The sequence below is a fragment of the Leopardus geoffroyi genome, chromosome D3 (assembly GCF_018350155.1).
Source record: "Leopardus geoffroyi isolate Oge1 chromosome D3, O.geoffroyi_Oge1_pat1.0, whole genome shotgun sequence".
Taxonomy (NCBI): Eukaryota; Metazoa; Chordata; class Mammalia; order Carnivora; family Felidae; genus Leopardus; species Leopardus geoffroyi.
In genome coordinates this window covers 38,579,083-38,600,914 of record NC_059339.1, presented here as the reverse complement: position 1 = coordinate 38,600,914, position 21,832 = coordinate 38,579,083, and the positions used below count along the sequence as shown (strand labels likewise).

The window sequence follows — 21,832 nt, the reverse complement described above, 5'->3', positions numbered from 1 at the left end:
CCGTTTTATTAATACCATCTCTAATTGTGTGGTTTATCATTATAAACAAGGAAAAACAGCCTTTTCTTTTCTCCATGGACTTTCTCTCTAATGGATCACTCCTTTAATTCACATTCACTTCGTTTTTCTCTTCTGGCCTTTTAAGGCAGGAACTTATTAAAGTCTGGCTGTTCCTTCACCAGACATTTGTTCCCTCCGTGTAGTAACCACAGAAGTGCCACAGTGTAGACCTTGCTTATATTCTGAATGTGCTCCTGAAAAATTCCTCCCAGTCTCCCTGGCTTCCATGCTGGAAGCCTTTCCTCTACACCACAAGCTGTAGCCACTCTTTTCACTCTGTGATTCTGTGACCTCACAGTCCAGCCCTTATGTTTCAGATATTCCCCAAAGATGCCCTAACACCCTCTTCTCCCCATTAATTGACTTCTGGAAACTTCCATTTTCTCCACAAGTCCTTTGCAAACATTCAGAAGAAAGGGGTAGTATTTTAAGTGCTAGCTGCTTTCTTTGGGTCACTCTCTTGCAAAGGAGGCAAACACTCTTAGCTGCAGAGGATACCTATATTCTATCTTAACGGCACAGGTACATTTATTAGTTCTAGCATATTCTTGATGCTACCATTCATATTATACTTAAAATTCCACACGGTAGGATCACTCCCTGAGTTGTCTTTTAAAGAAGTGGCATAAGGCCAGGTATCGCTGGCTACTTAATATCATTTTTAAATCACTCAGAAAATATTACTGAAACATGGGCAGTAAGAATTATAAGTTATGGGTCAATCCAATATATTTCTAGTGATTATTCTTCCAAGTCCTTTTGTTACTTGAAAAATGGTCTGATCTGGTTTTACTTTCCTATTGATTCCTATTCATTTTCTGCTATGATGGATCTCCTCACTGCTTGCCAATGGTGAGGTTCATAAATGAGAGCTGGCTTCCCCCCAAGCAACTGGAAGGAAAGTTAACGGATTAGTTATGAGAAATGGATTTATTGCTCTTTTATAATTTTTATCCATTTCAAAGTATGCCTCGAATCCAATGAATAGTTTAGCAATGTAATTAAACAATCTCATGATAAATTTAAGATAAACATTCTAGGTTGGAAACTAAGACATAATAAAAGTAGAAGAAAGATATTTCAATGCAAAAATCCTCACAGTGGGAAAATAAATTTCAAACTATAGTTGGCCTGAGGTGCTTGCTAAAAATGGCAATTCCTAGGCTCTACCCAGAGATTTTTTTTTTAAATGTGCCTTTATTATTTCTTTTTCAATATATGAAGTTTATTGTCAAATTGGTTTCCATACAACACCCAGTGCTCATCCCAAAAGGTGCCCTCCTCAATACCCATCACCCACCCTCCCTTCCCTCCCACCCCCATCAACCCTCAGTTTGTTCTCAGTTTTTAAGAGTCTCTTATGCTTTGGCTCTCTCCCACTCTAACCTCTTTTTTTTTTTTTCCTTCCCCTCCCCCATGGGTTTCTGTTAGTTTCTCAGGATCCACATAAGAGTGAAACCATGTGGTATCTGTCTTTCTCTGTATGGCTTATTTCACTTAGCATCACACTCTCCAGTTCCATCCACGTTGCTACAAAGGGCCATATTTCATTCTTTTTCATTGCCACGTAGTACTCCATTGTGTATATAAACCACAATTTCTTTATCCATTCATCAGTTGATGGACATTTAGGCTCTTTCCATAATTTGGCTATTGTTGAGAGTGCTGCTATAAACATTGGAGTACAAGTGCCCCTCTGCATCAGTACTCCTGTATCCCTTTGTCTACCCAGAGACTTTTATTCAAGAGATTTGGTGAACGCGCCCAGGAACTTGTGTGTGTGTGGTTTTTTTTTTTTCTTTTTTTTTTAATGTTTAGTTATCTTGAGAGAGAGTGAGAGACAGCATGAGGAGAGGGGGAGAGAGAATCCCAAGCTGGCCCCACACTGTCAGCGCAGAGCCCGACATGGGGCTTAAACTCACGAAACGGTGAGATCATGACCCGAACCTAAATCAAGAGTTGGACACTTAACCAACTGAGCCACCCAGGTGTTCTGGAACTTGTGGTTTTAATAAACCCCCTTGTGGTTTCAAGACAGGTGGGCTTGGGGACCATACTTTGAAGTGGGATGTTTAAGGAAACTACAATCTATCCCCCATCAAGAAAAAAAAATCTAGTTAAATGAGGCATAAGATTTGAAATTAACAAGAGAGGCAGATTACGGCTCGAATATATATTCCCATAAAGAATCTTATAGAAACCAATCAACTGGGAAACTATGATTATGTAATGATGGGCTCACAAGCCTGAATCTGCTCAGATGATGGCCCTGGTTAGAAACAAGAAACCACTTGAATGTGTTAAAATGATATTCCTAAAATGTTAACACAGGATTTCATCACAAATTTATGATAGAAAACTATGAAACTGAAGAGTTCATTCTTATAGAAAATTCTAACTTAGTATTGTATGGCTACCAAATCTTGAATTTTTAAGTATGCTGCATTCATGGCATAAAATTACTATAAATTACTATATACACTATATAGACCATATACTGTATAGCATGAAATGATTATATTATAAATATATTTACATCACAAAATACAGTATTTTTAGAAATTTTAACATCTGGTCTGCATTAAAATCACTAGAATTATAATTTTTTCATAAGAACAAACTCTTCAGTTTCAGAATTTTCTATTTCTCATCAATTAGTAACTTAAAGTCTTTTTATTTTTTATTTTTATTTATTTTTATTTTTTTTCAACGTTTATTTATTTTTGGGACAGAGAGAGACAGAGCATGAACGGGGGAGGGGCAGAGAGAGAGGGAGACACAGAATCGGAAACAGGCTCCAGGCTCTGAGCCATCAGCCCAGAGCCTGATGCGGGGCTCGAACTCACGGACCGCGAGATCGTGACCTGGCTGAAGTCGGACGCTTAACCGACTGCGCCACCCAGGCGCCCCTAAAATCTTTTTAAAAAAATGTTTAAATGTTTATTTTTCATAGAGAGAACACAAGGGAGGGGGTAAGAGAAGACAGAGAGGAGACCCAGAATCTGGAGGAGGCTCCGGGCTCTGAGCTGTCAGCACAGAGCCTGACGCGGGGCTTGAACCCACAGACCTTGAGATCATGACCTGAGCTGAAGTTGGTCCCCCAACCAACTGGGCCACCCAGGCACCCCTGTAACTTAAATTCTTAAATAACTTAACATATCAGGTTGATTGCCCTTCTCTGAGAACACCTAATTCTACAGACATACTGTGGAGCTATAGCATGAAAAGAAAACTTCCTTCAATCATTTAAATAAATAAATAAATAAATAAATAAATGTATATGTATTCTAAAATATGCATGTATATGCATTTTAACTGAAGTATATTTGACACTCAATGTTACATTAGTTTCAGATGTATAACATGGTGCTTGGACAACTCCAGACATTATGCTATGCTGTGCTCACAAATGCAGCTACCATCTATCACCACACATCATCATTACAATCCACTTACTATATTCCTTACATAGTATCTTTCATCCCTGTGACTTATTCATTCCACACCCGGCAGCCCCGATCTCCCACTCCCCTTCACCCATTTTTGCCCATGACCACCCCCCCCCAACCCCACCTCCCCTCTGACCACCATCAGTTCTCTATATTTGTAGATCTGTTTCTGCTTTGTTTATTTTGTTTTTCAGATTCCACACAGAAGTGAAACCATACGATATTTGTCTTTTTCTGACTTATTTCACTTAGCATAATATACTCGAGGTCCATCCATGCTGTTGCAAATAGCAAATCTCATTCTTTTTTATGGCTGAGTAATATTTTTATTTTACACACACACACACACACACACACACACACCACCTCTTCTTTATTCATTCATTAGTCCATGGACACGGGCTGCTTCCATATCTTGGCTATTATAAATAATGCTGCAATAGGGGCACCTGGGTGGCTCAGTCGGTTGAGCGTCCGACTTCAGCTTAGGTCATGACCTCGTGGCTCATGAGTTCAAGCCCTGCGTCAGGCTCTGTGATCATAGCTCAGAGCCTGAAGCCTGCTTCAGATTCTGTGTCTCCCTCTCCCTCTGCCCTTGTCCCCCTCATACTCTGTCTCTCTCTCTCAAAAATAATAAACATTAAAAAAAATTTAAAAGAAATAAAAAATAAATAAATAATGCTGCGATAAAACATAGGGGTATGTCTTTTTAAATTAGTGTTTTGGTTTTCTTTGGCTAAATGCCCCGAAGTAAAATTGCTGCGTTATATGTTAGTCCTATTTTTAGTTTTTTGAGGAACCTCCGTACTGTTTTCCACAGTGGTGGCACTGATTTATATTCCCACCAACAGTGCACACCGGTGTCTTTTCTCTGCATCCTTGCCAACACTTGTTGTTTGTCTTTCTGACGTTATCCTTTTTAAAATTTTATTGTTGTTGTTTTTTTTTTTTTTTATTTTCGAGAGCGAGTGAGCTGGCAAGCAAGCATGAGGGCGTGAGCAGGGGAGAGGACCAGGGGAGGAGAGAGACTCCTAAGCAGGCTCCGTGCTCAGCACAGAGCCCAACACAGGGCTCGATCTCACAACCATGAGATCATGACCAGAGCCGAAATCAAGGGTCAGATGCCCAACCCACTGAGCCACCCAGGTGCCCCAGGTATTAGCCTTTCTGACAGGGATAAGGTGATACATATCTCCTTGTGGTTTTGATCTGTATTTCCTGGCTTTCATTTCTATTTATGAAAAGGAGATGATGGTACAATAATTCCGTTTGATTTAACAGTTCTTTGCGTTGATAGCATGTAATTTTTGTGGAAAGAGGGCATGTTGGTGCATGGGAAACAATAAGGAATACAGATAAAAATACCAGACTCAATTTAAAAAAATTCCAATTTTCCTTGTTTCCTCCTCTATCTGCAGGATTATCACTTAGTTTTCTTTATGTTGCAGTCACAAGTATCGCCTAAGCTGCATGATGAAAATATCCTTTACATCTCAGTTCTGATTGCCCTGTTTCTTCTCTCAGAAAGAAAGGTAGGAGGACAGGATAAATGGGAAGTTAAGGAAAAAGAAAAGAATTCCATTAGCAAGAGAGAAGAAAATAGATGTTTACACAGCTTTTCTTCTACCAATATTGTGACTTATCCCTGACATTTAATATATTTTCAAAGGGCTTTTTGTGATTACAAATCACCCAAGAAAGAAATAGCATTTCATTAATTAGATGAATATAAAAGACTTTATGCACAACATATTAGGATACATCTTCAACACATCTGCTTTTAGTAACTCCATGAAAAAATTCCTAGGACACACTCATCATCATACATTTTTTATTAGGACTCGGAATGAAAAGGAGTGTTTTCACAACTGGAGCTATCCCTGGTTTCAATCCCGATTTCTTCTTCTTGTTCCTTTTTTTTTTTTTTTAAGTTTATTTATTTTGAGAGAGAGCAAGCAGTGAAGGGGCCCCGAGAGGGAAAGACAGAATCCTAAGCAGGCTCTAGGCTGTCAGCACAGAGCCGACGCGGGGCTCAAACTCAAACTGTGAGATGATGACCCGAGTCGAGATCAAGAGTTGGGCACTTTAACCACCTAAGCCACCCAGGCACCCCAATCCCAATTTATTTCTACCAAATATTTTCAAAGGGCTTTTTGTGATAGCAAATCACCCAAGAAAGAAATAGCATTTCATTAATTAGATGAATATAGAAGACTTTATGGACAACATATTAGGACACATATTCAACACATCTGCTTTTATTTTTTTTTTTTACATTTTTTTAACGTTTATTTATTTTTGAGACAGAGAGAGACAGAGCATGAATGGGGGAGGGTCAGAGAGAGGGAGACGCAGAATCTGAAACAGGCTCCAGGCTCTGAGCTGTCAGCACAGAGCCCGACGCGGGGCTCGAACTCACAGACCACAAGATCATGACCTGAGCCGAAGCCGGACGCTTAACCGACTGAGCCACCCAGGGGCCCCATCAACACATCTGCTTTTAGAAACTCCATGAAAAACTTGATTACCAAGTTTCTTATTAGTAAATATATCAAATTTCTCCTAAAAATATGATAAACATGTTTAGCTGTATACATAATCATTAGTCTCTCTAATATCTACATTACAGTGACTTTTTTTGAGATATCTACTATTAAGCCATTTCACTACTCATTACTTTTTATTAGAACACGGTGTGTTCTGATATCTCAGCACATTCAAAGGCACCGGAAATCCTTGATAAATTTCTACAAGTAAAATTCGGGCTCAAAGAACAAGGGCATTTTAAATTTTAATAAATACTGACCCAGTACCCTCTTTAAAGGGTTGTACCAATTCACACTCTACTAGCTGTGCACGTAGCTGCTAGTGCAGTGCGTTAGTAAACTTGTACAATCTTTGTTAACCTGCGTAAGTGAAAAAGGATGTCTAAATTGCATTTAACTATTAGTAAGATGTAGCAACTTGTCTCATACTTTCTAGCTACCTGTATTTCAGTTTCGTGGGCTGTTCCTGCAATTGTTTTGTCTGTTAGGAAATATGCATTTCTTAACTTGCCTTTAGGGACCAAGAACAGAGGTTGTTGGGGCACCTGGGTGGCTCAGTCAGTTAAACGTTCGACTTCGGCTCAGGTCATGATCTCAATCTGTGGGTTCGAGCCCCGCATCGGGCTCTGTGCTGACAGCTCAGAGCCTGGAGCCTGTTTTGGGTTCTGTGCCTCCCTTAATCTCTGCCCCTCCCCTCCTCTCTCTCTCTCTCTCTCTCTCTCGCTCTGGCTCTCGCTCTCAAAAATAAACATTAAAAAAAAAAGAATAGAGGCTGTTACCAGATAGTAAACTTCAGTCTGACTTGTTACTCTATTTCTCAACTAGTCAGTGACTATTACCTTTAACTTGACTTTTATACTTTTGTGGCAGTTAGGCTTAATTAACATTAAGTTTGTAACTTTTAAATGGTTAATTGTCAACTGCAGCATCACCTAATTAAATCACATCTCACACTGTGCACAAGCAGGGAAATAGGTCAAATGTCATAGTCATTTTATTCCTGAGCTGTGATGATTAAAAATGGGTATTTAAGCCAGACCAACCTGTCAAAGATAAAATTTGAGATCTTAATCTTTTAAAAAATCAGTGTTCTCACTAGCTATGTGGGTACGGGCCACCAAGTCAGACAACCATGCTCTCTGAACATCTCATTTCGCATCTCCATGTAAAATAATCCAAAAGAACTTACTTCGAATCTGTTTTTTTATTTCCTTAGCAGGGTCCAGCCAATTCTGAAAAGGAAATGACAGTTTGAATTTGAACCAGAGAAAAATAAAAATAACTTCACGATGCTCAGGTAGAGACATGCACTAAGTCTATCTGAGAGGGAACGGTTGCTGGCAGGCCCTTGGACTTATGACCTTCCCCCACCTCTGGTGCCCCTTCCCCAGGCCCTGCGAGGGCTCAGGCACCAGTGTGACGAGACAATGTGTGTGTATGCACAATTCATGCATGACAAGATAATTTTCTTTTACAACACTACCTTCAAAGATTCGAGCCAGTGCAGAAACAGAGGAGAAATACAATAGTGGATTCTATGTTCAAAGAAGTTACTAGAATAAATTAAAGACACATGTAGGTTGACATACTGATGCCTTTGCCCACAGAGTGACTTCTGTGGTTATAGATTCTTAGCCACAGTGTTCTAACAAATGAACACTCACTTGAGATTTATTATTTTCCTCATCAGAAAACTCAGATGTTTAGTAACGAAGTTAGACAATGTTCAGTGAATTGGGTAGGTATTAAGTATGATTCAATGCACAACGTCAAAACAAAGTAACATCTATGAGCAAAATTTCTGTGACTTAGTTTCAAGCACGAATACAACAGAAACAATTTCTTCTTCTTTATTTTTCAGGTAGTTGTGGGAATCAGTGAGACAAAGCCCTGAATAGACTGTATTACTCAGGTGTAAGAGTCTATAGGAGTATTACGTTAAATACCTGCTGAATACATCAGACAGGGGTCTGGTCAGCAAACGACCCGTGTCATAGTTTGATTTTGTAAGGCTATGAAAGCATACAAAGATGAATTAAGTGCAGGACATCAGTCAGGGAATACGTTTTCTATGTTAGTTAGTATCAATATATTTGATTTTCATGGGCTCAAATCCACTGAAAAACATCATCCAAGACAAGAACCACATAAGATGCTTTCCTGGAACCATAAATAACTCGTGTGAAATACCGACTTACTGTTTCTGGAATACTCAAGATTAAAGGAAGTTATCAATAATACCTTTAATAAAGAAATGAGGTGATTAACAGCATTTTGGGACTCAAAGGTGTAAATGTGGGAGGATGAGGGAGATGGAGAAAATGATCTACCAGTTCAGTTCTCATTCCCTTTCTTGCAGCAATACTCAAGACATACGTTTTGTATTGCTTTTAATGACTCACCTTCTGGTTTTCGGCATCTCGATACGTAAGCCCAAAATAGTCCTTTTCTAGCAAGTTCAGATGTTCACATACTTTATCAAAGAGCACTTGGCCTCTGGAGCGTTTCTATGGAAAATAAAACAAAAACAAGTCAACACACAAAGTTCTCTCAATTGCCACGGATAAGAATCAATAAAATTTGAAATATTGCTTGCTGTAACTGTTCAGTATGTGACACTGAAGTCTGACCACTTCACCATCTCCTACCTAGTGAAAAGGTTCAATAACATGGGCCCACGCCTACAAAAATCTGCCCTGACAACCAACTAATGAAACCAAAACTCACTGGTACCGCTCAGTGAGTTCAGGCAACCTGCTGATGATTTCGAAATAGAAGTAGCTGGGGAAATGATGTGGGGCTTAGAAGCCTCAAATATCTTGTGAAATAGAAAAATCTTGAGAGTGAAAGAGTACAAAGGGCCAACAAAAGCCGTGTTTCAGAATGCCCTAACTCAGTCCCCACACGACCACATTTGAAGAATCGAACCCATCCCTTATCTTAGGCAGACTTCCCTTTAAGACTTCCTATTCCAATGCTTACTTAGAAATTCTAGCTACCGATTGCCTTCTAAAGCCCATTAACTTCATTGGTTTATTTTTACAGTTTTTTTTTTTTTTTTTGGCCACAAATTTCAGTTTTGTATTACAGTGTTCAATTTTCTCTGAATTTCTTTCTGAGAAATCCTTCCTATTAAACATTAAATGTTCATGAAGTTTAAACATTTTAGTTATCGTTTATACATATAAGGTATAAATGATGTACATAGATCATTTATACATATAAGATGTAAATGTATATATTTATACATATAAGGTATCATTATACATATAAGGTACATATACATATCATTTATACATACATACACATAAACATTTTAGTTATCATTTATACATATATACATGTGTATATGTTATACATCGATATAGTTATCATTTATACATATACATATCATTTATACATATAATCATGTACATTACCATATACATGATAAATGTGTATCATTATACATATATATTAGTTATCATTTATACACTTATATATTTTAACCATAACACAGTCATTTGGAGAAGAGAAAAAGGTAGTCATCTGAGGGGAAAAAAAACCCAAAACTATCTATTAGCTTAATTTACTGTGATACCCAGTATCATATTTTCATGGGATCCTTCAAAGGTCTCTCAACCTGGTCTTGGAGACAGAGATGGATTAACTGGCAACAATTAAATTATGTTTTGTTTGGATAGTGCCAACATTTCCCCCCAATATATTAAGCACATTTACCTCTAAGATTTAATACAGTAACAATGAGAGATAGGAAAATTGATAAACACTGCGTATGCCAAAATAGTAAAAATTCAGAAACCTGTAAGTGCTGTTTATTACTAAGCAACTATAATGATGTTGGAAGTAAATTGCTCAGCCCCCTGAAGCAGGACTATTTAGGAAAAAAAGATAAATCTATGATACAAAAGTAAAGCCTAAATTGTATCTAAATACTCAATGATGTATTTGAAAAAAGTTTAATAATGCATGAAAATAGCAAAACTACATTGTTGCATGGATATGAATAAATGGTATGACAATGAAATGCTGTTCACTGGTTTGAATCTTTTATTTAATAAACAGCATATCATCTCTGAACGTCGAACAAATTATAAAGTTTTCATAAAAATTCGTTTCTTCCAATGCCTCTACTGGTATTATCTTCAGTTTACAGACAAGAACCCAAGTTCAGGAAAGTCAGCTGAGAGAGGCAGCATTATGTAATGGCCGAGTGGTGGCTTTAGCAGATCAACCTGGGTTTGACTCCTCATCAGGCCCTTTGCAGCTATGTGAGCCTCTCTGTTTTTCCCTCTGTCAAATGTGTGTGGTACCACCCTCTTCTTTGGGATGGCTGACATTCAAATAACACAAAGAATTCAAACTTGGGCCAGTGATGGCACATATCAAGCATTCCATAAACATTAGCTCTTCCAGCCCAAGTGACTGACACGGGGCAGGGTACATAACGTGGAACTTACTGTGTATGCATTTTTGCTGACGGAACACATAGACAACTCCTTGTGGTGCCAACAGGCAGTTCAGTATTAACGTGTCCTGCGCTTTCTTTAGATAGTTAACTGCCTGCTTACTACCCAGACCACAATATTTACACACACGCGCTCTCCCCCCACCACCCGATACACCAGAGTCTGGCCCCAGTACTTTCTCAATAAGTAGAAATAAAACAAAGCAAAAACAAATAAAGAAACTCTTCTCTACAGAGCCTCCTATATTCTCTGACCCAGCAGCCCTTCAATGGTGGAATCATTTCTGGATATGCCGCAGGCTGCCTTGGGCATTGTCTTAGTTAGCGGTCTTCTGGCTGCTGTGGTCTTCCTTTTGTCTAGCAGGTGGCGGGGATTAGCCGAAGGACAGACCACTGTACTAACTGGATCTTACTTTTCTGGCTCCTCACAATTTGATTTCTATTAATGATTCATAGCTCTCTCTTGAATCGACCGGATTTTTTTCTCACCGAATATTTTGAACCTATTTTGAACATTACAAACAGTTCTTAAGACAATTACATAAGTGGCCCATTCTTTACGCTGGCGTTTGTTTGTCTGTCCCCCCTAAGAAGCAAGATTAGTTGTCTGGGGTCTACTGGAGATGGCTATCGTAAACCCTAAAATTCCTACCTCCTAAATATCACCACAACCCACCAGCTAGCTAGGTGACGTTGGAAGAGCATTTTAAGTTACTTGGGTCCTCATTTCCTCATCCCTGAGTGAGGATACAAGGGTCTGTGAAGCAAGGGTGCCATGGGCTCGAGGCTATGACTGGGTCCCCTGTGTCGTGGCAAACATTACTAAGGGGTACGAGGCTCTTTCCCATGGAGCCCAGATGTGGCTTCAGCACCCTCCCGCATGTGGGAGCAGAAAGACTGCCAGTGGACGGAGTTGGATTATTTTCCAGCCCTCGATAGGATTACGCCCAACTCTCCCAAATTCTTGACTCTTCTAATTCAGATTATTATTATTTTTGTACACTGTTCAACTTTGCAAGGCAATTATTTCTACTTAACGATACTTGTGTGTATCTTTAGGTAACAACACCTAAAATACAACTAAAGCTCAACAATCAGACTGAAACTTTAAAATAATTTACATTAAATATTTAGTTACTGAAGACATGATATTCATTAAGTGATCAAATCTAATCTAGGTACTTTGCTGTCATTAGGTGTGTTTATATATAGCCATAATGAGTCAGAATTGAGTAGGTTAAATAAATGTTGACAGAGGTTTTTCTAAATTAATGGATAATTTACCTAACCAGAGACGATAATAGTTTTTTAGTCTTGTTTGCTGTTTCCTATGAGTTAAGTCATGTCTCTGACTCAAGGGCATTCATAGCTCAGACCGTTGAGTATTAACCCCTGAACATCCAGAAAAGTCGATTTTGCTCTCCTAGAGTAACAAACCAATGGTGGATTGCCTTCTTTCTGTCCTCTTTTCACCACTAAAAAGTGAGGTTTCTGTTTCTGATAAAGTAAATGGGGATATTACACCCCAGGAGTCAAATACTCTAAATATCTAAAGAATGGTAAATTCCCCAAGCAATATGAACAGTTTTCCTTCTTAACTATTTTAATTTAAATTTTTTCTAAATTGACTCATGAAAGTGTTGAACATTAGGAGAAATGCGTCAAAAGAGAAAAACTTTAAGAGAATGAAGACAAGCCAAAGACTGGGAGAACATATCTGCAAAGTCATATCTGATAAAGGACTGGTATCCAAAAGACACAAAGAACTCTTAAAATTCAACAATAAGAAAACAACTAAATTAAAAGCCGGGCAAAAGATCTGAACAGATGCTTCACCAAAGGTATCCAGATGTCAAGAAAAGCATGTGGAGAGATGTTCATCATCATATGCCATTAGAGAATTGCAGATTAAAACAAGATACCACTACATGTCTATGAGAATGGCTAAAATTCAAAACACAGACAACGCTAAATGTTTTCAAGGGTGTGGGGCAACGGCAATTCTTATTCCTTGCTGGTGGGAATGCAAAATGGCACAGCCACTTTGGAAGATAGTCTAGCAGTTTCTACAAAACTAAACAGACTCTTAATATATGATCCAGCTATCATACTCATGTATTTATGTATATACAGAAGCCTGCACATCGATTCTTATAGAAGCTTTATTTAAAACCGTCAAAACTTGGAAGCAACCAAGATGTCCTTCAGCGGGCGAGTGGATAAATTCTGTTACGATCCAGACATCGGAATATTATTTAGCACTAAAAAGAAACGAGCAATCAAGCCATGAAAAGACACGGAGGAACCGCGAATGCCTACTACTAAGTGAAAGACACCAATCTGAAATGGTTGTATGTATGATTCCAGCTATATGACATTTTGGAAAACACGAAACTATGGAGACCATAAAAAGATCAGCAGTTGCCAGGGGTTAGGGAGGAGGGAGGGGTGAACGGGTGGAACACAGAGGATCGTCAGGGCAGTAAAACTACACTGGATGATACTATGTTGGTGGCTACATGTCATTACCCATTTGTCCAAACCCAGAGGCTATACCACACAGAGTGAACCTTAATGTAAACTATGGACTTTAGGTATAATTGTGTATCAACGTTGGTCATCAATTACAACAGATGTAGCACACTAATATAAAATGTTAAAACCAGGGAAAGAGGGGAACAGGGAGAAGAGAGTTTGAGGGGGTTATATGAAAAGTCTCTTTACTTTCTGCTTCATTTTTCTGTAAACATAAAACTGCTCAAAAAAGTTCTATTCATTAAAAGGAGAAGAACAGGGACAAAAATACTTAATGCCTTATTTTAAATGGTTAATGATTCATTAAACACTTAAAAAGGTTAACAAAGTTGAGCTCCAAATGATTTTATTTTTATCACGAGTAAACGAAAACTTAATTTACTTTTATTTTTAAATTTACATCCAAGTTAGTTAGCATAGAGTGCAACAATGATTTCAGGAGCTGATTCCTTAATGCCCCCTACCCATTTAGACCATCCCCCTCTGACAACCTCTCCAGTAACCCTGTTTGTTCTCTATATTTAAGAGTCTCTTATGTTTTGTCCCTCTCCCTGTTTTTATATTATTTTTGCTTCCCTTCCCTTATGTTCATCTGTTCTGTGTAAGTCCTCGTGTGAGTGAAGTCATATGATATTTGTCTTTGTCTGACTAATTTCACTTAGCATAATACCCTCCAGTTCCATCCACGTAGTTGCAAATGGCAAGATTTCATTCTTTTGGAGTCCCGAGTAATACCCCGTTGTGTATGTGTGTGTATATGCATATATACACCACATCTTCTTTATCCATTCACCTGTGGATGGACATTTGGGCTCTCTCCACATTTTGGCTTTTGTCGATAGCATTGCTATTGGGGTGCATGTGTCCCTTTGAAATGGCACGCCTGTATCCCCTGGATAAATACCTAGCAGTGCAACTGCTGGGTCGTAGTGTAGTTCTGTTTTTAAGTTTTTGATGAAACTCCATACTGGAAAACTTGAAATTTTTATTAAGACCAAACATTTTAGAGAAATCAAAAACTTTAATCACAACACATGCCAATGGTAAAATTAAATCATCCTAGGAAAAGCTGCCATGCACCTTGTATTCTGTGCGCACACACAGGAACCCCAAGTCTAAATAAAATGCCTGCAAGAAAACCCACCGTGATCTGGTAACAAACACAGGCTGGGCGATGGAGCGAAGTGACTGCTCAGGAGCTACCCTGCACAACTAGGAAATCCAAACTACAAACAACAAAACGGCAGATTAGCTGAGGTTCAGAGGCTTTGCTTTCTTTGAGTGCTAAATTCGAGAGGACACAGCTGCCATCACTACTCAAACACAAGCAAACAAAATAAGATTTTCGGCAGCATCAATGAAACTTCCCCCAAGTCAAAGGTCATTCAGTATCTTTAACAATAATGCCTGTAAAACATTAGTTTTCAATTGTACTGCTCATCAACCAGCATCCTCTGGCAAGTCCGTGATAAAATTTATTATTTTTATTCGTCCATGAGAAGAGCCATTTAAGTATTTTTGAGACAGAAAGCGTGTGCGCACATGTGCATGGGGAGGGGGAGAGGGAGAAGCAGACAGAAGGGGGGACAGAGGATCCAAAGTGGGCTCTGTGCTGATAGAGAGCCCTAGGCAGGGCTGGAACTCATGAAGCATGAGATCAGGACCTGAGCCAAAGCCGGCCGCTTAACCGACTGAGCCACCCAGGTGCCCCTAGAAGAGTAATTTTTAAAAATTACTTGCAGGGGCGCCTGGGTGGCTCAGTCGGTTAAGCGTCCGACTTCGGCTCAGGTCACGATCTCGCGGTCCGTGAGTTCGAGCCCCGCGTCGGGCTCTGGCTGATGGCTCAGAGCCTGGAGCCTGTTTCCGATTCTGTGTCTCCCTCTCTCTCTGCCCCTCCCCCGTTCATGCTCTGTCTCTCTCTGTCTCAAAAATAATAAAATAAACATTAAAAAAAATTACTTGCAAATGTTTTAGTGTGGGGAATTTCAAACACATACAAAAGTAGAGCAGACATATAATGAAGCCCTGTAAACTTGTCACCCAACCTCAACAAATGCCTTCTGAGGACCACGAGCTTGGGTCACCTTGAGTTCCACTCGCTTCATCCTTCCCCTGGTTATTCTGAAGCATGTCAGCAAATAATTTTATCTCTATGTCTTAGTATGTAACCCTATTCTTTTATTTATTTTTAAAAATTTATTTATTTTGAGAGAGAGAGAGAGAGAGAGAGAGGGAGCAAGCAGGGGAGGGGTAGAGCGACAGAGGGAGAGAAAGAATCCCAAGCAGGTTCCACACTGTCAGTCCAGAGCCTGACATAGGGCTTGAATTCACAAACCATGAGATCATGACCTGAACCAAAACCAAGAGTCAGATGCCCAACTGAGCCACCCAGGCACCTCTATTCTTTTTAAAAAAGTAATCTCAATACCTTTGTCACATTTAAACAAAATTGGCAGTCATGGGTATCATCAAATATGTAGTCAGTACAGACCTTTCTTTCTCAGTTTACAATGGCTTATGCTCCACAAACTGATGGTAAGTTGAAAATACCCTAAGTTAAAAAATGCATTTAATGTACCTAACCTACCAAACATCATAGCTCAGCCTAGTCTCACTCAAACGTGCTCAGAACGCTTACAATGGTCTATCGTTGGGCAAAGTCATCTGACACAAAGTCCATTCTGTAATCAAGCATCGAGTATCTCAGGTGGTTTAGGGAACAACAGAAGGGCTGCAAGGGCAGAGAATGGGTGTAAAGTGTATGGGTTATTTACCCCCGTTGGTGGCCCACCTGCCTGGGAGCGGCTACTATAGCCTGTTATCTATCACATATCACTAGCCTAGAAGAAGATCCACATTCAAAATTTGAAATACTGTTTCTACTGAACGAGCGTCACTTTCACACCATCATAAAGTCAAAAAACAGTCAGTTACATTAACCACTGTAAGTCAGAGACTGCCTGTGTTTTAATTTCCCCTATTGTTTCAAACATTTTTATCTCTTTTTCAGTTTGAGTAGTCTATACACTGCAATTGGCTGACATATCTCTTTAGCCTCAATCTGCAAGTTCTCCATTTATCTTGGCTTCGCCCTTGGAATTAATGTAAGAGACCAGGTCGTAGAGTTCCCTCAGTCTAGACCTTACTGTTTGCATCTCCATGGTATAACTTCACGTGTTCCTCTGTCTCCTGTATTTCCTGTAACTTGGCAGTTAAATCTAGAAGCTTGATCTGATTCTGGTTTGACTATTTTCCATCAAGCGATTCTATGCAATTTCATCAGGAGGCAAAAAAGTGACACTTGCCTTTTTTGTGATATTAGCAGTCCCTGATGATCATTGCCCTAGATCCATTAATTTGAAGTTGCAAGATGAGCATATATGAATCCTAATGATTCCTCCTGCATTTATTAGTTGGAGTATGTCTATGAGGAGCTACTTCTCTGTCAGTATTATTTGCTGCATAAACACAGTTTCATGATGAAAGGTAGGTTAGGATCAATGCTCACTCCTTTGCTCCTTTATCCAGTTTCAAGATAATGAGCTCCTTGCTGCATCATCCCAAACCATCAATTAAATGACCACTATGAACTCATGGATTGAATCGGGTTTGATGTGTTTCAATCGTATCAGGCACTATCCATACTGACATTCTAAATGTCCCCCACTTACTCTGCCCACTGCATGTCAAGTCTCTCTCATTGTCATGATGCTTCTCTACTGTACTTCGTTAAAGCATTTCCTGTCCTCCCAGCCACTCTCTCTCTCCTCTGTATATTATGGCACTATATAGCACCAAGAAGGCACCTGCCATATTCTGCCTTATATCACAGCTGCCTATCTGTGTACGCAACTTATATCCCTACTGACCACAGAGATGAGCCTACCGGCAGCAGCATCCTACATTCATCTTTTATGGAGTCTCGTTTCGGTCAAACACCGTTAAGAGATCAAAAAGGTGACGCGTTCCGACTTCAGCCAGGTCACGATCTCGCAGTCCGGGAGTTCGAGCCCCGCGTCAGGCTCTGGGCTGATGGCTCAGAGCCTGGAGCCTGTTTCTGATTCTGTGTCTCCCTCTCTCTCTGCCCCTCCCCCGTTCATGCTCTGTCTCTCTCTGTCCCAAAAATAAATAAACGTTGAAAAAAAAATTAAAAAAAAAAAAAAAGGTGACGCAATAAAACTTCATGTAAAATTTTACTCATTAGCATATCATAACCAATGTTGTAAAAGCACTATTTTAAAGCCATGGTTTGCAACCATGGATCCTGGGCATATTTTAAAAATGCCAATGCCCGGAAACCCATCTCATCGAACCAGAATTTCTGAAGCTGGCCCCAAGGTGTTTACACGTTTTTCAAGATTCCTAGGTGATTCATGTAGGCACGGTTGAAAGGGTCACTTTAAATTATGTTTATGACTTAAAATCTTAAATATGAGGACTCTAAAGCCATTTTTTAAAGAAAATGTGTAACTTTTCAGAATGAGTTTAGACCTAGTTTCCTTTGAGACTCTTGTAACCACACTCATAGCTACATTATGATACAATTTATGTACATGCACACACATAATTAAAATGTAATCCAACGAGCCTTTAAAATATTTAATGTTTATTCATTTTTGAGAGGGACAGAGCATGAGCAGGGGAGGGGCAGAGAGAGAGGGAGACACAGAATCTGAACAGAATCCAGGCTCCGAGCTGTCAGCACAGAGCCCGATACGGGACTCAAGACCCAAAAACCATGAAATCATGACCTGAGCCAAAGTCGGATGCTTAACCGACTGAGCCACCCAGAGGCCTCTTATCCAACAAGTTTTCTTAAGAAATATAAGTTCTCAAGAAACGACAAACAAGCCCAGTGCCGGAATAAAATGGTACAAATGAGAAATGATAAACCATGATAAAAAAAAAAAAAAAACTTGCTAAATTTTAAGCCATGGATATGCAAAACAAATGTTTGTGAGTTTGAGATTTTTCTTTTCCAAGGGATGACGTTTTGCCTTTGCAGAGCTAAATATGGACTTGTCCTCTACAACCTGCTACATTACTAAAGAATAAGCCCGGGTAGGTTAATAAATGTCCTGGCTTCCCCTTTTTTAATAGCACAGAAGCATTAACGGCTTCCTTAGCAGGTTAAGGTGGTGACTGGGAGGAGCAAACACAGAGAAGGGCCCAGTGAGGGGCTGGTTGTACATGGCCTTCAGCTGACCTGGAAACAACTACCCCTGCATGGGGTCCCCCAAAGGTGCACTGCCCTGATGCTCACGTCTCCGGAAATCAGTTCTTAACCTGTGCTTAAGACCACGTGTGCCCAAGCAGGGAGCACAGACTGTCCTAAGTCTCGACACAAGACTTAACCGTAGATTGTGTTTTTTTTTCCTTCAGGCTCACAGAGCTAGAACTTGGCCAGAGCAAAGCTCTCCTCCAAAGAAGAGGAGAAATTAGAGAAATCTGCAAAAGCCAAATATCATCTCCTAGCTCTGGAAGCTGGTTATGGTTCCTATCTACCTGAAGCTTCACAATCACGAGGAAAATGAGGCAGAGCAAGCTGCTTTGCCTGAGAACAGGAGCTAACCGTCAGTTCTCGCTCTTTCAGGAAGGGCACGGGGACCAAACCGGCACCGGGTATGCGTGTGTTTTAAGTCTCGCTATTCACGTATGCATTTCTTTCAACTATCAAACTGAAAAATGGGGGGAAAATCCCTCTTGTGACACTGGCTTCGATTTAAAACCACTTGTGTGAATACAAGGGAAAATGTATGACATTTTAGGAAAACTGACACTTTTGTACCTTATTTTAGCTATTTTGAAATCTGAGGGTGTGTCAATATAGGTAGTTTATTCTGTCATGTATCTTCCTTGAACAGACCACGGATTTTCTTCCGGAGATTAAATTCTTCTATGTACTGCTGTTTGTTGTGAACTTGTATTTCTGTTCCCCAGAGACAGCAAACTATTTTTAAAAAAAAAATTTTTTTAGTGGCAGCTGGGTGGCTCAGTCGGTTAAGTGTCCGACTTTGGCTCAGGTCATGATCTTGCGGTCCATGAGTTCGAGCCCCACGTCGGGCTCTGTGCTGACAGCTCAGAGCCTGGAGCCTGTTTCGGATTCTGTGTCTCCCTCTCTCTCTGACCCTCCCCTGTTCATGCTCTGTCTCTGTCTCAAAAATAAATAAACGTTAAAAAAAATAATAAAGTCTAAAAAAAAATTTTTTTTTAAATATTTGAGAGAGAGAGAGACAGTGCAAGTGGGGGAGGGGCGGTGGGGGGGGGGCAGGGGACAGAGGACCCAAAGTGGGTTCTGTGCTCAACAGAGCCTGAGGTGGGACTTGAACTCACAAATCGTGAGATCGTGACCTGAGCCAAAGTCAGACGCTTAGCCAACTGAGCCATCCAGGCGCCCCATCTGTCCATCTTTTTAATGCTCCTGATACAGTGTTCCCTGATACAGCAGGCATTCAACATATGTGCCTAATAAATACTAATGGCATGAATCTGAATCATTTTCCCTCACATTACCTTCAAGCAAAATGCCATCATTTTTCTTCATGCTTCCTGCCCTGATAGCATTTTTCTGCACTGAATGCTTTTTCTATTTTCCTTATTTCCAAAGGTCAATCAGAATTCTATTTCTAAATGATTGCATCACAGCGTACCTGGAGTTTAGGAACATCTGAAACGCTTGGCAAACTAGGCCAGATCTTCAGCCCAAATCAGACACCCTGACTCTATGTCAGTCAGCTTTTCCCAAGTTTACCATTTTCTCTTTTGGACTCATGATAGAAAAACATTCTACTGTCTGCCCTAAGATTTAAGTGGATTTTTTTTTTTTTTAATCCATATCTGGAAAATACCAAGGGGCCTTGGTCAACCCAGAAACAAAAGCTTATGGTGTCTGATCGGAGACAACAGTCCACAAAACCCTTTTGAGAGATCTGAGGCCTGGAAAGGTCTAAGAAGCAAGAAATGGCTCCAGCTGCCTTATGTGGACCTACCTCCGTTTTGGGTTTCCTGGCTTACATGTAGTTCAACACCCAGTTCAGTAATTAGTACAGCATCATCCACATCGCCACTGCTAGAATCCGTTCCTGCAGGGACGGGATTTAACGGGACCTTCCAGCCTTTGTGCTGATCCCACATGTAATCCAGACAGTATATTTAGACAGGGCTGACAAGAGAGGCAGACATGACATTTCCTCTGTCTACATGTCCTTCCTTTAAATCCATGAGCCACCAGCTTTTCAGAAAGTCTTGGTGGTTACCTCTTTCAAATCAATGTTTCTAAACGACTCTACCACAATCGGCCCATTAGGAATTATTCTGCCACACTTCTTGCACAGTTAAGTTAGCAGTGATGATCTGGAGTGTTCTGTTACAATATGAATATGAAACTCTTTTCTGGTCTTGGTAAGTTTTTTAATTTTTAAATGTTTCTTTTAAAACTTGAAAGAGACAGAGACAGAGCACGAGCAGGGGAGGGGCAGTGAGAGGGAGACACAGAATCCGAAGCAGGCTCCAGGTTCTGAGCTGTCCGCACAGAGCCCGACACGGGGCTCGAACCTATGGAACACGAGATTACGACCTGAGCCAAAGTCAGATGCTTAACCAACTGAGCCACCCAGGCGACCCTGGTCTTGGTAAGTTTTTAAACAAAATAGTGATTCCAGTCCATGTCTCAGTTACTCAGAGATTATGATTCATCTAGCATTACTGAAACATCTTTAAAATGGGCATCATTACCTACTCAGGTTTGTTTTCTCCACATTCCATGCTCTATATGAGGAATAGAAGACGGCCCTGAGGATGGACCCTGGTTCTATAACTAGCTGGCTCTGTGAGGCTGGACTAGTTATTCAACCTTTCTGAGCTTCACTGCCTTCATTATCAAATGGAAATAATACCAACACTTGAGATAAAACAGGAAGGCACACTGCCTAGCTCATGGAAAGAAACAGGCAATCAATGCTGCTGACTCCAAGTAGGCCCTTTCAATAGGGACCCCAATAAATTTGGGGTTTCTAATGCTGAAATTTGGTGCAGAACAGCATACTGTGGGAAGCCTATTCCTTCTGCAGTGAAATCATCCCATTTCTTTCTTTTTAAAAATTATTTATTTTTTTAATTTATATCCAAGGTAGTTAGCATATAGTGCAGCAATGGAATCATCCCATTTCTCTTGTGAAAAACAAATGCCACCGTGTAGGTAAAGCTGGGAAATTGCTGAAAAATAGTATTATATCCATAAGCCGAGGGTACATTCAATTATCATTTACACACACACACACACACACACACACACACACGCACTGGTTAATATACATTGGGTGCACTGGCTTGTTTTGGTACATTCTAGGCCAAAACAGAAAATGGTTACAGAATCATCCATATGGCATATAGTCCTGGCAAAACAAGAATGAATTGTTCAAACGCAATAGAGTTGTCCTATGTTTTGACTCAGACTCAGTGCACAGTTACTTTTAGCACATTGGCGACAAGAGTCCCTTCCTGAACGGGAAGCCTCTCCACTTTTTTAAAAAGAGGCCTTTTTCACTCAGCCACAATCTGTTTCTGCCTTCATTTGTTGAAGCAATTTCAGTCTCTATTTGAAATCAGACTTTTGTGCTCAGAGACAGGCACTGTGGTAGATAATAGCTTTCCAGTGAAGCATGCTTCTTCTTGGACAGCAAAAAACATTGGGCTCGGTTTTTTTACAAAGAGTTTCACATCACACATATGAGATGTTGGCAGTGAACTATCAGACAACATTTCCTGTTGTTAAT

The 21,832-nt window shown here is 40.0% G+C and overlaps 1 protein-coding gene across 41 annotated transcripts in view; it reads right to left on the bottom strand.

Annotated features, from left to right (window-relative positions):
• Positions 1 to 21,832, bottom strand: part of EPB41L3 (erythrocyte membrane protein band 4.1 like 3) — a 233,368-nt gene that overhangs the window by 42,915 nt on the left and 168,621 nt on the right. For all 41 annotated transcript variants that reach the window (XM_045458840.1, XM_045458843.1, XM_045458831.1 and 38 more), the window contains 2 exons: positions 8,458 to 8,562; positions 7,245 to 7,287 (listed from right to left, as the gene is read on the bottom strand). In XM_045458840.1, the coding sequence (XP_045314796.1) occupies positions 7,245 to 7,287; positions 8,458 to 8,562 (148 nt within the window). The remainder of the gene's footprint in view (positions 1 to 7,244; positions 7,288 to 8,457; positions 8,563 to 21,832) is intronic.